Below are 15,208 nucleotides of genomic sequence, written 5' to 3'. Positions count from 1 at the left end.
TCACATTCCAGGATGTCTGGCTCAAGGTCAGAGACCAACCCATCATGATTATCAGGGATGTTAAGCTCTTTCTTGTATAGTTCTGTGTAATCTTGCCACCTCTTCTTAATCTGTTCTGCCTCTGTTAGGTCCCTGCCATTTTGATCCTTTATCATGCCATCTTTGCATGAAATGTTCCCTTCTTACCTCCAATTTTCTTGATGAGATCTCTGGTCCTTCCTATTCTATTATTTTCTTCTATTTCTTTGCACTGTTCATTTAGGAAGGCATTCTTATCTCTTCTAGCTATTCTTTGGAATTCTGCATTCAATTGGGTGTATCTTTCTTTTTCTCCCTTGCTTTTCGCTTCCCTTCTTTCCTCAGCTATTTGTAAAGCTTCCTCAGACAGCCATTTTGCTTTTTTGTGTTTCTTTTTCTTTGGAATGGTTTTAGTTGCTACCTTTGTACAATGTTGCAAACCTCCGTCCATAGTTCTTTCGGCACTCTGTCTATCAGATCTAATTCCTTAAATCTATTTGTCTCCTCTACTGTCAGGGATATAATTTAGGTCATACCTGAGTGGCCTAGTGCTTTTCCCTACTTTCTTCAATTTAAGCCTAAATTTTGCAACCAGAAGCTCATGATTTGAGCCACAGTCAGCTCTTGGTCTAGTTTTTACTGACTGTATAGAGCTTCTCCATCTTTGGCTGCACAGCACATAGTCAGTCTGATTTCTGTGCTGACCGTCTGGTGATGTCCATGTGTAGAGTCGTCTCTTGGGTTGTTGGAAAAGAGTGTTTTCTATGACCATCGTTTTCTCTTGACAAAATTGTACCAGCCTGTGCCCTACTTCATTTTGTACTCCAAGGCCAAACTTGCCTGTTATTCCGGTTATCTTTTGGCTTCCTACTTTAGCATTCCAATCCCCCATGATGATAAGGACATCATGTTTTGGTGCTAATTCTAGAAGGTGCTGTAGGCCTTTCATTGAACCAGTCAACTTCAGCTTCTTCAGCACCAGTGGTTGGGGCATAGACTTGGACTACTGAGATGTTGAATGGTTTGCCTTGGATTCGAACTGAGATCATTCTGTCATTTTGGAGATTGTATCCCAGTACTGCTTTTCCTACTCTTTTATTGGCTATGAAGGCTACTCCATTTCTTCTGAGGGATTTATTTATTTATTTATTAAAACATTTTTATGCCGCCCCATTCGCCGAAGCCTCGGGGCGGCTTACAACAATAAATTACAATAAATATAAACATTAAAAATCCAAAAAATACAATATAAAATAAGCCGCCCTGGCCAGATAAGATCAAATAATACTAACAGTTAAAATGCCACTTAAATAAAAAGGTCTTCGCCTGGCGCCGAAAAGCAAATAACGACAGCGCCAGGCGGACCTCTCTGGGGAGCGCATTCCATAACTTAGGCGCCACCGCAGAGAAAGCCCTCCTCCGAGTAGCCACCCTCCTAATTTCTTTCACGGAGGGTTCCCGGAGAAGGGCCTCTCCCGCTGATCTCAAGGGGTGGCTGGGCATATATGGATGTAAGCGCTCCTTCAGGTACTGTGGGATTCTTGCCCACAGTAGTATACCTGATGGTCATCTGAATTAAATTCACCCATTCCTGTCCATTTTAGTTCACTGATTCCTAAGATGTCGATGTTCAGTCTTGTCATCTCTTGTTTGACCACATCCAGCTTGCCTTGATTCATGGATCTTACATTCCAGGTTCCTATGGAGTATAGATCTTTACAGCATTGAACTCTCCTTTCACCACCAGATACATCTGCAACTGAGTGTCCTTTTGGCTTTGACCCAGTTGCTTCATTCTTTCTTGCACTACTAGTACTAGCCCTCTGCTCTTCCCCAGTAGCATATTGGATACCTTCTGACCTGAGGGGCTCATCTTCCCGCATTGTATCTTTTTGCCTTTTGATACTGTCCATGGGGTTTTCTTGGCAAAGATACTGGAGTGGGTTGCCATTTCTTTCTCCATTTGTTGGAATACTATGTACATTTTTGGTCAGCTCATCTCAAAGGAACTTTTTAGGGATGAAAAGGAGAAGAGGGATAATCCAAATACTCAGGGTTGGTGCACCTTCGCTATCAGGAAGCAGTAAATGAAGGAAAAGGTGACTTCAGAGGAGGGGAGGATGTGATTGCAGTTTTAATACACATGATATAGAGAAGATGGATAGGACAAGTTTTATCTCCACCCCTCCCCCAAATAATGCTAGAACTTGAGTTCATGCCATGAAATTGATTAGTATTAAACTAGGACAATGGCATAACCTCATACAAGGAATAATTAAATTATGGAACTTGCTGCCTAAAGAATTTAAATACTTAAGATAGGAAAACTATCTGAGTATAAAATGGATCAAAGGTAATACAAAATTAGACTAGATTTAAGTATAGTGAAGAAAGGTGCATCTAAATCCATTTTACATATCAGACTGTCAGAATCAAAGCAGTGCAGTAGCTTCTGGGGTAAATTAAACTCCTAAAATAAGCAGGGGGAAATGAAACTGATATAGTAGGTAGTTTCTAATGATAGTTTCAGACATCTGTTCTGAGAAAGTGAAATCAAATTATTCTGATTTTTTAAAGAAACCTGATATTGTATCTCTGTGTTTCAGTTGAGTGTCCGTGGAAAAAATAAGAAGGAGAAACTCGAAGACTTCTTTAAGAACATGGTTAAGTCTGCAGATGGTGTCATTGTTTCCGGAGTAAAGGTGATTCTTATTGAACCATTTAAAATAGCATCTTTATACATTGTGAATATTTTACTGTTTGTAGATGGGAGTAGAGCACAATGCCAACAAATTAATTCAAATAGTTTGCCCATACTTTTTTCTGTTACAAGTAAGAATAATTTATAAAACATCTGCAAACACAAGGCTGGTTTCAGTATTTGGCTGCCTAGTGGCACTAACTGAAGATGAAATTCAATTACTTTGGTCACTTAATGAGAAGGAAGGACTCCCACCTAAATCTGGGAACAGTTGATGGCAAAAGAAGAAGGGGACAGCAGAGGATAAGGTGGATAGATGGAGTCACTGGGGCAGTGGGTGTGGGCTTGGGTGGACTCCGGGGGATGGTGGAGGACAGGAAGGCCTGGAGGATTGTTGTGCATGGAGTCGCAATGGGTTGGACACGACTTCTCAACTAGCAAGCAAACAAATGACACTTGCAACATGCTCTTACATAAAGACTAGTATAGGAGTTTAGAGGGAACTTGCATGTTGTGGCAGTGCTGGACCTTTTTAGCCCTGCTTAAGACTTGCCTGATTTTCAACATGTAGAAATGGCAGGTTGGCTCTTGCAACTGTTTCTGTCTTTCAAGGCCTTGTAGAGGATAGAACTAAGTGTATATCTCCACCTCTCAGTTCCTTTCCCTCCGAGAAGTACCAACTTAATATTTGAATACTAGCCAAGTCAATAACCAACTCCAGTAATTCTAGAACTTCTTTTTCACTTGCAACTTGAATGACATGTGTACTTACAAAGCAAATATATACCACAGTAGCTATTGTATTAAATTCTTGCTGCTGAATATCCTGTTATACCTCCAAGAACTCAGACTATGGTAGTTTGGAAATTAACTATTAATAAGATTGCTTTAGGAATTATTATCCTTAATAAGATTCAGTTTTTCAAAATAGGTTTCCTTTTCTAAAGTGGTTAATTGTCCTAGCAAATAGGGGCTAAATCTAGTAGTTTATTCACTCAGCAGGACTACTACTTTCCCTCCTCCTAACTGCAGCCCTCCTAAAATCTGCTCTGGAGGATCCACAATTCCTCAGAACAGATTTGAGTGGACTTCAGTGTGAATGTGAGTGAGTGTTCTATTCTACCAGCAAATGTAGTTCTGCTGGCAGATGGGCGCAGAACAAAATACAAGAGGACAGGGTGACTGATGTAAAATGTCCAGGCAAACAGATTTTTGTCTTGATACCGAAAAGATTACAAATGTGTTTGACTTGTTCATATTTATTAATGTATGCCATGAATGTACATGACACTTTTCAGTTACAGGCAATGTAGGTCCTGCTTCCAAGGACTTTATATGCTAAGACTAGAAAAATGAAAGTCAAGGATAAAGAACTGTAGGATAAGGGGGAAATGGATTCTTCTGTTGTTGTTGTTGTTGTTGTTGCATTGCATTTATATCTCACCTTTTTTCTTCTTTTGAGGAACCTAAGGCAGGTTATATAGCTTCATTATATGTTCACAACTGAGAGTGAATGATTGACCCAAAGTTACCCAGTGCCTGAGTGGTGTCTTCCCTTTTCCTTTAAGCCTGCAGTACATTGCATATTGCTGCAGCTAAGACCATATTACTGCTTTTTCTGTTTTTTTCTGCTGCCTTTACTTATTCATTGGAGGCAGATGCATCTTGCCCTGGATTAAGAGGTCAGTGGCTAACTGCATCTCTGAAAAGTTGTAGGGTAGTGGTTAAGAGCATGGGACTGGGACTCAGACGATCTGGGTTCTAGTCCCTGCTCAGCCATGAAGCCAACTGGGTGACTTTGGGCCAGTCACAGACTCTCAGCCCAACCTACCTCACAGGGTTGTTGTTGTGGGGATAAGATGGAGGAGGAGATGTAAGCTGCCTTGAGCCCTTTGTAGGAAAAAGGCAGGATATAAATCGGAAAATAAATAAATAAATTCTGTCTTCTCATGCAGGATGTAGATGACTTCTTTGAACATGAAAGAACATTCCTTGTAGAATATCACAATCGTGTCAAGGATTCCTCTATCAAATCTGATAAAATGACACGTTCCCATAAAAGTAAGTTTGGGTTTTGTCTAAGCAGAAGCCATGCTTAATTTGTAGATTGCATTTTATTGTAATATTGTAGTGTATGGTAAATCTGAAATAATTGAGGAAGAATATGTGTATTTGGGAAATGGGCAGAGAAGAAATACTGGCTTGCTGTGGACATAGGGAGATAAGGACAAAAATCTTAGTTGATGAATAAATTCTGGGAAACTCTGCGATTTAAAAAAATGAGATAGCTGAAAACCAAAATGTCGTGCTTGCCTCCCAATTCCTTGCTATATGAATTGCAGGTCTCTCACGCACAAATACATCTAGCTGTTACTATGGGTATTCCAAGCAATATAAAAGTAAAAGTATAAAGGTTTTGCATATCCTATATTGATTATTTGTAAGCTGGAATATATACCCTTGTGCAATATTTGAACTTCATGTCTATTGAAATCCTTTTGTAGCATTAAAAATGGAGTCTCAAAAAGTTTTCTTCTTCAGATGTTGCAGACGATTGCAATAGAATTGGTTCTTCATTGTATACATTGGGAACGCAGGACTCCACAGATATATGCAAGTAAGACCTTTTAGAAAGTGACATTACTTGAGGAAATTACAGCATAGAGTGCAATATTTTCTCTTATGTCTATATCTGTGTTATTTTCTCTTTCAAAAATATTTTGGCTTCCTAGAGAGATGGCATATTTCTTCAATGACATGAATGTTGGGAATGGAAATATCTTTTTAGTGCAGCAAGGAATTGATGCAGGATATTGTAAGGCTTGCTTTCTTCAGACGAGGCAGTTCATGTCATCTTAGTAGTGAAGCTATAAAATGGAGGGTTAGAAAAGTTGCATACACCTTTTTGTTCAAAGGATACATGCTAATGGGCTCTTAACAAGGCATGATACATCAGACAAAGGAAGATATTACATATGTTTAATACATACTTTGTATGAAAAGTTCATTGTGTTTCTTCTTCTGCAAGATTGATCCTTCTGTACCTCAGTCTTCTCATATAATAGAAAATTGGAGCAATGCCAAAAAAAAAAAAAAATCTGGTTAAATTATCCAAGGCTCTGTATGGTGAACAGTGTTTCAGAACTTGTCTTTGAATACCTCCTTGCCAGTTCATTCTTGATAACAGAATTACATATCATGTGTTCTGTTTTCGTTTCTCATTCCCAATTAGCAGTCCATTTTAATAGGTGCTCCAAGGTTAATCCATTGCTTAAGTCTTCTAAAAAAAACCATTTCCTGAAATGTTATCTTAGCCTATAGAGTATATGCAGCTTGAAACATATTAACTCCAAAACGTTATAACCAAAGATAGGGTTATTTTAATGAGCTGCAGAAAAGGTTGGTTAGAGATTATTAAGCTATGCATGCAAAACATTCTGAAACTTCATTGGTTAACAGTTTGGAATATCAACCATCTTTGAACTTGTGCTGTTCTTGGAAAGTTGGGTTAAAATTAATGCATGCTATGCTATGTTAGCTTTCTGTGATTTCTTCAATATCCAACCCTGTCTCTTCATGCTCTATATTGTAGTCCTTTGAGATGCTCTGCTGTCAGTATATGGATATCTCCATCTGTTCCTACATTTAAAAAGTGGTTAAAGATTTTCCTCTTTACTCAAGCCTTTCTTCCTACATTTTATCTGTTCACAGAAGTATAGGAGAATGAAGAGTGTGCTGTTGAGATAATATCCTCCATTCCCCAGTCTCTTTGTGTGATATTCTCCTTGCTTAATGTCTGTCTAGGTAGCAGGTGGGTGGGTGGGTTTCCTTCAAAGACTAAACACATATAAATAAAAGAAGCTAAAGTAAAATGCTAATAGTGTTGTTAACTATTATCATTTTTTATTGTGGTACACATAGGTGCTGCAACTTGAAAAGTTACAGTATTTTATTTCTAAGTATTAGACTGCTTAATTTCTATTTTCAGTTGTTTTAAATTAAAAAGGCCTTCAGAGCAGCTCATGTTATTAAAATAAGATTTAAACATATTTTAAACCTAAAGCAGTACACTTAAAAAAAAGAAGCATAATACTTATTGCCACATTGGTCTGTATTACAGTTTAAGCAGCCGTTTCAAGTTCAGTTTGCTTATACAACTACTTATGTTCTTCACTTCTATGATAATTAGACAATCTGTGAGGCCTAAATAATAAAATCAAACTACAAATGCATCAGTTTTAAAATAAAAGACTTCCTTCCTGCTGTATTGTCCTCATTAAACAAAAAAGCATTATGGAATACGGTTTTCTAATTTAGTACTTTTCTGGATTAAGTTCTAGCCAGATTTCTTCTCTATCTCTGCAACTACTTAACAGCCTGTTTTCTTGTCATTGAGGTGTCTGTTGATAACAGTTGGTGGGATACACATTAACTTCCTTTACAACTTGCATATTAAGTGGGAAGAAGAGCTTTGCATAGAAATACAGAAGAGTTACTTGAAGAGTTAAGTGGTGGAAAGAGCTTTGCATAGAAATACAGAGAAAGTATAGAACCAAGTGCAGTTATGTTAGATGCTAGAAAGAGAAACATACAAAGAAATTACTGGTTCTGAAAGGACTACATAGAGAAGGAAAGGACTACATAGAGCTTTTTGAGTGGAAGCTACAATCTGGGGAGAATATAGTATCTTGAAAATAGTTGTAAGTCAGTGTAGCACAGTGGCTAGAGTAGGACTGTAGAGATCCAGGGTCAGATCTCTAGACAGTTGGGAAACTCATTTAATAATGTCAAGTCAGTCTCCATCTCTCAGCTCAGATTACCTCACAGGGATGTTAATGAGGATGAAATTAGGGTGGAGAAAGAAGAATGTATGCTGCTCCCTTGAGCTCCATGGAAGAAAGGTGGCATATGACTGTACATAATATAAGTTAAGTTGATAACAATCTTTTAAATAGATTGATCTTCATTCTAGATGCCAAGGATTGTGTGCGTGTGCACACAAACATAAAAAAATTGGTTTTGCTGCTCATCAGTCAAAAAGCCTGTTTGTACGGAGCAGTCAAAATACAATGATATGAACTAAAAAGTATCCACTGTATCTTCTCATTTTGCAGATTTTTCCTGAAAGTATCAGAGCTCTTTGACAAAACCAGGGTATGTATTATGAAAGATTATTTTAAAATTTAAATTGAGGGGACTGAGGTTATCATTTTAGGCCTGTATATTGGGTACATTGCTCTGTATTTGGAGAGCTGGCCAGGTGGGCTTAATTGAGTGAAAGAGTTCAGGTGCTATAGCTAAATGTGTATGTGATACTGGCATGGAGGTCAGAAGGAAGAAAGCAGGTAAGCTAGAAGGAAGGGATGTAAGACAACATCAAGTTTTCCTTCTGTTTCTTCCTCTGCTTCCCCCTTTCAGTCCTTCTTCCAGCCAAAGTGTCCCTGGTTATCATTTTAGCAGTCTGTGCAGTCTATGTATACTGTTGGATGCAAAACTAGTAAATGGTAAATGCGTTCTCCAGGATTTGATTACCATGTTGTTGTCAAGGCAGGTCTGAGGTAGAAATTCATAGCCCCATGCAATAAGATATGCAGGAACTTCCCCACAACAAGCAGGATGGCTGACTTACTGCATTTTGTAGTAAGTCACATGATCATCTGATGCATTCCTTTCCCTGTCCCATAATTTCAATAAGTCTCTGACCCAAATTATTTATTTCACCCCACTAGATTCTCAGTGCAGTAGGAACCTAGACTTGATGTGTGGGGATGGTCATTACAGTCTTCTGTTAAAGATAGTCTTTCCAGCAACTTTCAAAATGGAAATAAACGTAAGACTGTCCTTTGAGACTAAGTCACCCTGCCCGGGCTGGTCTCATGTAGTTCTGGAAACACCCAGGCTCAAAGTTCATAGCCTCCATGTGTCTTTTCTCAGATAGCATTCAGCTTTTAACAAGTCATGTCTAACAGTTCATGAATTGGTTTTAAAATTTTCTATGCCTTTGTGTTGCTCTTTGGATGGACAAATTTTTAAAAATACAGCTTTACCTAAGAATATGTTCAGTGTTAGCTGTTACCACTGATAATGACAAGGTATATAATTTGAATTTCATTTGGAGTATCTTAACAGCAGAAGTATGTGCAAAATAACATTCACAGCTGTAGAAGAGATGAACGAAGGAAATGTTCCTTTGTTCATGAAGTTCCCTTTCTGCTTGAGGTTGATTCCCGCCTATTATAAGGAGCAGGCAGTCAATATGTCAGTGAAATAGGTGCAGCAAGATAATGTAACATATCAGCTTTCCTTTTAGAAGTTCATACCTCTAAAAGGAAAGATTGTACTTGTCGGAAGAGGTGACAACAAAATGTGCTTTTATAGGTTGCCAGTTTACCAAGCATGGAATATATTTTTTAGCCTTGTATAAAGCTTTTATCATCTTCATAGTTCCAAGGCCATGCAAGCAAATAAATTAAAGAAGCTGGTAAAGTGGAATAGGCACAGGGAAGTATTGTCTCCAATATGAGAGAAAGAGCTGTCTCTACCTCTTATTTCACCAGTAGAGAGCTTCAGTTGTTTCTTCTGCGGTGTTGGGGCAGTAGGTTGCTGCCATCCCAGCTGAGTCCACATTACCTTTGACTTTGGGGTGAGTCCCTTGGTTGAGTTGAGGCCTTGAATAACAGCAGCCCTACATCTTTGAGTGTAAACAGCTACATTTTTAGTATTCCAAATTTGAAATGTTTCTTAAAATAATTCTGTAAATTTTTACGGCTTGACAGGAGTACACTTTTGTTTCAATTGCACGCTTATTCAAAGATGATGTACTGTGTGTGGCGGGGGAGAGTCAACTGATTAATGAAGTTTCATGGGTAGGTTTTTATTTGTTAAAGTGTCATGGATTGATGGATGCATTACAGAAGTATATTTTTAAATTGAAATATTGTGAAAGCTATTAGTTACAACATAGGACTTCTAAACTTACAAGTGAGAGCTGGACTAAGATACTGAATTTAATTCATGATCATCCATCTGATTTTGCCATTGAAACTTATGAAGGTGCAGGGCCTGGTTGGAGCATTCCAATACGATCTTTCTAGTTGTATTGCATAAAATGTTAATTCTGAAATATTGTGTTTTTTTAACATAGAAAATAGAGGCACGTGTATCTGCTGATGAGGACCTTAAGCTTTCAGACCTTCTAAAATATTACCTAAGAGAATCACAAGCTGCAAAGGTGACTCTATGTGCTACTTTTAGAAGTGTTATATGACAGTGCATGTAGAAAAAACTAACTCGATAAGTCAGTTTCATAGATACTGGTAGATTTAAGATAATTATTAGATAATTAATTACCAAGCAGTAACTAAAAGTTGTAAAATAATGCTTGATCCAGACACATAAATGCTTAAGAATGTTGCTAAAATTAGAATGTGGGCTATAAATATCCTACATAAAATATGAGTAACTTTGAAAACTGATAACATCACTTCATATGATTTCACTATTGATCTGATACAGATTGACTGTATCTGAATAGCTTTTGCCTCTAGCAGTGGTACAACAATGCTTCTTCATTGGTAGAGCCACCAAAACAATGTTATACTTTCTGAAAAATCTTGGATTCACACCTGCAGTCACACATAGAGTAATTGGTGTCTATGCCCCAGCTTTCATCCCTCATACCTGTTGAAAACTAACCTAAGAAGGTCTCTTGACCTTTTAGAGTATGCAAGTTGCTGTTGCCAGAAGAGAGCAAAAAAGCAGTGTTTTACAAACAGAAGCCTTCTATGATTTTTTTCTTTGTTAAAGAAGGAACGGCAGGATTAGTCAGATGTTAGCGGTTAACTTATTTTCTGTTCCATTTCCTCCTTTACAAGCATGTCAGTCAGTCTCATGTTGGGAAAAGAAACTGAATGTGGAAAAACTTGTTTGACCTAGTTGCAATAAATTTAAGCTTACTAAAACAGGAATAACACTAATTACATTAAATCATGTTTGGAAAAATATTTGTTCCAAGCTAATACAGCACTATATTTTGTTATCTTATATATTGCAGGACCTTTTATATAGAAGATCTAGATCATTAGTGGATTATGAAAATGCTAACAAAGCCCTGGACAAAGCAAGAGCAAAGAACAAGGATGTGCTGCAGGCTGAAACTACTCAGCAAATTTGCTGTCAGAAATTTGAAAAAATATCTGAATCAGCAAAACAAGGTATTGAAGAGACTTGGAAACTGGTAGAGTTAAGATAAGTTTTTTAGCTTTCAGATTTAAACAACTTTCAGATTGGAACAACTTTGGGTTTTATTTAAACGAATTCCTTTTAAAAACTTGTCCACTGGGAGACACAAAAACCTGTGTAAAGATGGCAACAGTAGTTTCCTATTAGTAACTGTATGGGGCAATTGTGACTGGAAAAGTTGAGCTAATTAAACTAAAAGATAAAATGGTTTGCTGTTACAAATATCTGTCTCTGAGGAAAGCTACATATCTATGGAAACTAGAAAAACCTGTTGCTATTTGAAAAAATGCAGGATAATTACACCAAATTACATGGCTTGAAGTTTGGAAACTAACACAGGGTTCTCAGTAATGTGCATAGCCTTTGGGCTCTAGCAGTGGCTCCCTCAAAGCTCTTTGCTTCCTCGCACATTCAAAACAGATCTTTAAAAAATAAATGAAAAATATTAGGCTGCCAGATTCTACCTCCTATTCCTTAGCCTGCTACTGATCATCAGTTCAGGGAGGAAAGAGAAGCCAAGGAAAGTTGGCAGAGAAAAAGTAAGACTAGAGGCTAGAATCGGGGAGAAACAACAAAATTATAAAAGTGGAGGAACTAAATAATGAAGCTGGGATTGGAAACAGTAAGATAAAGGGATTAGAGGGAGTAAAAGAGCAGGGCTAGGGACAGGGATGGAGAGGCAAAATGGGTTATGGGTTGGGGAGAAAAATAATGACAAAAGGAGTTGAGAGAAATTAGAGGCTGGGAATGGGGAGAGAGAGAGAGGAAAAGGAAGAAAGTTTGTGTGGATGAAGGAAGATTGGATGGACCAGGAAGGAATCCTTTCCATTTCACCTTCCTCCTTGTCATTTATCCCTGCTATTTCTCTCCCTCACCTCCTTTTCATTATGGAGGCCCCCAAATAGCCATTATGTTACTTGTCGCAACCTTTGTGTTATGCCTGCAGCAATTTCTCATATTCCCAAACATGCCAACAGATCCAAAAGGGTTTGAGATCCTTGCTGTAGGGCTTGACACTTCAGGCCTATAAATAAAGTGGTTTGTGGATTACCATCTTAAATATCATCATCACATTGTAGTTATATCCCACCTTTCTTCATCTTGGAGGAAGGCAGCAGTTTTGCATTTAAGAACTAGTGTGGAACTCCCCTTGTGTACATTTCAGCCAATGTAGAATTATTTTATCAGTGACTATATTTTACAAATGGAATGCCATTTTTTAATTTCTTGTAGAACTTATAGACTTTAAAACTAGAAGAGTTGCTGCATTCCGGAAGAATTTAGTAGAACTGGCAGAATTGGAACTGAAGCATGCTAAGGTAATACTTGTAGCTTAACCAAATTCATTTTGTGAAAGCCAGAAATGGCAAAATGCAATTTAATAGAACAGCTGCTTTGCCTAAAATATAATTGGAAATAAACCATAATCAATGATACATTGATGACTTAACTTTATTTAATTTCTATAAAAGCTGCCCTATTAGCATCATGCTCTTTTTTAATATGGTTATTAAAAATATCTTATATCCTAGCTTAATATGAAGCAATAATGTAGCTATGCAACCTTTAATTTAGGGTGGAATTCTAATTGCCTCCATCAGAATCATTTAAGTTCATTGTTGAATGGATGCAGACAGTCACACTGAAATTGATGGAAATATTGGTGTACTAGTTTCTATATTTGAATAGATATAGATATCTATAGTTTTGGCCAGTATATCAGCAAATATCATAGGTGCTCTTTTCACATGGAAGTCTTTCTTTACTCATTCCTAAAATGATGATGTTTGCATTGCATTCAGATCCCACCATTTTTCCTCTTGGAAGAAACACAGGGCAGCTTACATAGTTGTCCTCCGTTCTGTTTTTATCTTCATAACAACCCTGTGCGTTATGTTAGGCTGAGAGTGACTGGCTGGCCCAGAGTCACCCAGTGAATTTCATAGCCTAGTGAGGACTAGAGCACGAATCATTCAGCTCCCCGATATTTCTCCCCAATTCTGCACCCTAAGCACATGCCACTAGAAATACATTTTTTAAAATGTGGGAGGAACCAGAATGCTGGCCCCTGCCCTCATATGAAAGCTGTGTCCACTTTGGATAAAAACAAAAGTAAGGTGGTGGTGTCATCAGGTTGTCTCTGACTTATGGTGACCCTGTGAATGAAAGCCCCCCAAAGTGTTCTGTCCACATGACAGGCAGTGGCTTCCTTTATGGCATCATCCCATCTCAGAGTTGGTCCTCCTTTTCTTCTGCCTTTGACTTTATCTAGCATGATTGTCTTCTTCAGCAAATCTTGCCTTCTCATGATGTGTCTGAGATAAATTGTGTAATACATTACACTAACATCACGGCAAGTCAGTGTACAGCTGCCTATCGTTGACATTTCCTGTTTTTGTTAGCTAAATTGTATTTGTCAGCTTAGCTTGGTCTCAGGCACACACTAGTGAGGGCCAGGCCAACCTGCCCCCACCAAAAAAATGCAGGGAGAAAGAAGTGTCGAATTGAATTGCAAGCAGCAGCTCACTTCAGGAATTCTCAACATATTTTGGCCAGTGGACTTTCTCTTACACTGCAGGATATGCTCATCTTCTTCAGAACATTTTTTTTTTGAAACTCAGTAGACTGCTATGGCATTCAAAAATGTTTGGGACTGTTCAAAGACTGGGTTCTAGCCAGGGTATTGGATGGTTAACCTGTGGGGAGATTTATTGTGGTAGCTGTTCTATGCACTGATGAAGATTGGAGATGTATGAAAGGGCAAACTTTTCCTGAAATTGTCTCCATCCTGATTGTTGGTAAACACTCTTGTAGTAAGGAAACTGTGAAAATGTTACATGAAATTCAAAGACATGCTTAAAGTTAGTGCTCTGAAGTAAGACCTTGCTACATATAAACACTACCCTGATGGTTAACCTGATACTGATTTGTACCTTTACTCAGTATACTAGGTTTTGGACTGTATGATACTAAACAATGTCAGTAACTTCTATTTATATGTTATTTTGTTTCTACAGGGTAACTTACAGCTGTTGCAGAGCTGTCTGGCAGTGTTAAATGGAGATACATAAATCAGAATCTGTCCCCCATTAATAAGGGCTGCCTTCAGTGGAGTTTATGACTTTGAATTGGCATTTACAACTAGCTGGGAAAATTGGTTGACACAAGATGCATAAACAAGCTCCTTGTTATTTGTTCCTGAATGAAGCATAAACTCACCAGAGTAATTCCAGATTATAATGAAGCAACAGCATATTTGTTATACACAAATATTCACACATTAATCAATCATTGTATGCTCTTTATTGTTCATAAACCAGACCTTCTAGGTCTTTCCCCACTTTTCTTTTGGTGAAAGTAGCCAATAGAATACTGTTCTTGTTTAAGGCTAGTATGAAATATTGCTGCCATTCTTTATTTTACTACCTTTGTAATTTCTGAAGTTGATTTGAGACAAATTGTTTCAAATTGATTAAATATTGCCACTAGGTGTTTGAATATTGTTGCTAAAAAGCATTGTATTGGTTATTTCACAATGTTATCAAGCATCTTAACTTTTTTTCAAATAACAAACATTTCCTAGACATTTTGGAGCAAACTTTATGTAATCTTTATAATATGACTTCAAAAGAAAAGCAAATGCATTAGTATGTTTGCCTTAACTTGTAGACTAATCCCAATTATTGTAAAATAAACTGTGAAATCGGTGATTTTTTCCTAAAATGCTGAAGTTAGCTAATCATTGTCTTGTAATTTTTAGCAATGAATTTATTATTTTCTTTGTGTTGGACTCATCCATCAATTTTAACAGTTAATAACTCAAACTCAAATAGTTATTGCTCCCAGTAAATTAGGACATAAATACTCTCATAATCCAGAATATGCATTGAAGCACATGTGAAGCTCCTGGGACACATCATTTTTTTTTGCAACTGGACTTTGCCATTTTCCCTACAGCACCATATACCTCCAGCAGAGAGGTAGCTGTCAATTTGTAGCTGTCATTGCTCTTGCAGACACCATTATAGGATTCACAGGCAGGCATGTTTTAAAGCTGCCTCTTCCACTGAAATGCAAGCCTTAAATGATTTTGCTGAAAAAATGGTTCTGTAGGGAGAGATCATAGCTATTGCTTCATAGAAACCCTAAAGACTTGTATTTCAGCTTTGAAAGGAAGGGTTGTTTGTGAAAAGCTTATGAGAAAAAGCACCTTGAAGCCTGCTGTACTTGATAAAAGTTGTGTGGGAA

General features: G+C 37.6%; 1 protein-coding gene across 1 annotated transcript in view; it reads left to right on the top strand.

Annotated features, from left to right (window-relative positions):
- The window catches only part of SNX6 (sorting nexin 6), a 36,486-nt gene extending 21,803 nt beyond the window's left edge, over window positions 1-14,683 (top strand). Inside the window, exons 7-14 of the mRNA XM_044436526.1 lie at window positions 2,625-2,720; window positions 4,675-4,780; window positions 5,261-5,336; window positions 7,834-7,873; window positions 9,864-9,950; window positions 10,773-10,932; window positions 12,194-12,279; window positions 13,978-14,683. Coding sequence (XP_044292461.1) covers window positions 2,625-2,720; window positions 4,675-4,780; window positions 5,261-5,336; window positions 7,834-7,873; window positions 9,864-9,950; window positions 10,773-10,932; window positions 12,194-12,279; window positions 13,978-14,031 — 705 coding nt within the window. The 3' untranslated portion in view covers window positions 14,032-14,683. The remainder of the gene's footprint in view (window positions 1-2,624; window positions 2,721-4,674; window positions 4,781-5,260; window positions 5,337-7,833; window positions 7,874-9,863; window positions 9,951-10,772; window positions 10,933-12,193; window positions 12,280-13,977) is intronic.
- Window positions 14,684-15,208: the final 525 nt, after the last annotated feature.

The sequence above is a fragment of the Varanus komodoensis genome, unplaced genomic scaffold (assembly GCF_004798865.1).
Source record: "Varanus komodoensis strain SLA01 unplaced genomic scaffold, ASM479886v1 scaffold3, whole genome shotgun sequence".
Taxonomy (NCBI): domain Eukaryota; kingdom Metazoa; phylum Chordata; class Lepidosauria; order Squamata; family Varanidae; genus Varanus; species Varanus komodoensis.
The sequence above is the reverse complement of the archived record's forward strand: the minus strand, read 5'-3'. Positions and strand labels throughout refer to the sequence as shown.